At 47.3% G+C, this 529-nt stretch overlaps 1 protein-coding gene across 1 annotated transcript in view; it reads left to right on the top strand.

Moving 5' to 3' along the window:
- EMH_0013490 (uncharacterized protein) overlaps positions 1-529 on the top strand; it is a gene marked incomplete at both ends in the record, with an annotated part of 3,966 nt that overhangs the window by 2,467 nt on the left and 970 nt on the right. Inside the window, one exon of the mRNA XM_013499840.1 lies at positions 3-529. Coding sequence (XP_013355294.1) covers positions 3-529 — 527 coding nt within the window. The remainder of the gene's footprint in view (positions 1-2) is intronic.

Genomic DNA, 529 nt, shown 5'->3' with positions numbered 1-529 from the left:
ATGTATTAAAGGAAAACGTGGACACAGCTGAAAAGGCGGAAGGGGAGTACAATGTTGCAAAGGGCCGCATGGATCCAAACCTTCCACTCATTCGGAGTGAGGCCGTCAGCAAAATGGGAGCTTCCATTGGAGGAGCCCGCGATGCTCTAGTGGAGTTGGTAAGTCTTGCAAAATCCCACGGTCAGCAAGTGTATGAGTACTGCTCTGAGAAGATTATTTTCTCAGACGCCGAGCGTTTGCAGACAGCTCTGGAGAATATGATGGATTCGAATGCATTCAAAATATCTCTCTTGACGCTGGCTAGGGTGGCAAGTGCTTCTATAACTCTGATACATGAGAATGAGGACCAGCTTAGAATCCTGCAGTCATTGGAGTTCGTAGACGAGTGCGGAGCAAATGATTTCGTCAAAGCTTACGCAGCCGTTGCTGCCATGAATTACAGGATGAAAAACTTGCAGCGTTTGTCTGCTATGGACAGCGAGTTGAATAGATATATACTCCAAGCTCATAAGGGTTGGCTGATGGGAAG

This window comes from Eimeria mitis, genomic scaffold (genome assembly GCF_000499745.2).
Source record: "Eimeria mitis Houghton genomic scaffold, Emh_scaff473, whole genome shotgun sequence".
NCBI lineage: Eukaryota > Apicomplexa > Conoidasida > Eucoccidiorida > Eimeriidae > Eimeria > Eimeria mitis.
This window is presented reverse-complemented; position numbering and strand designations above follow the sequence as displayed.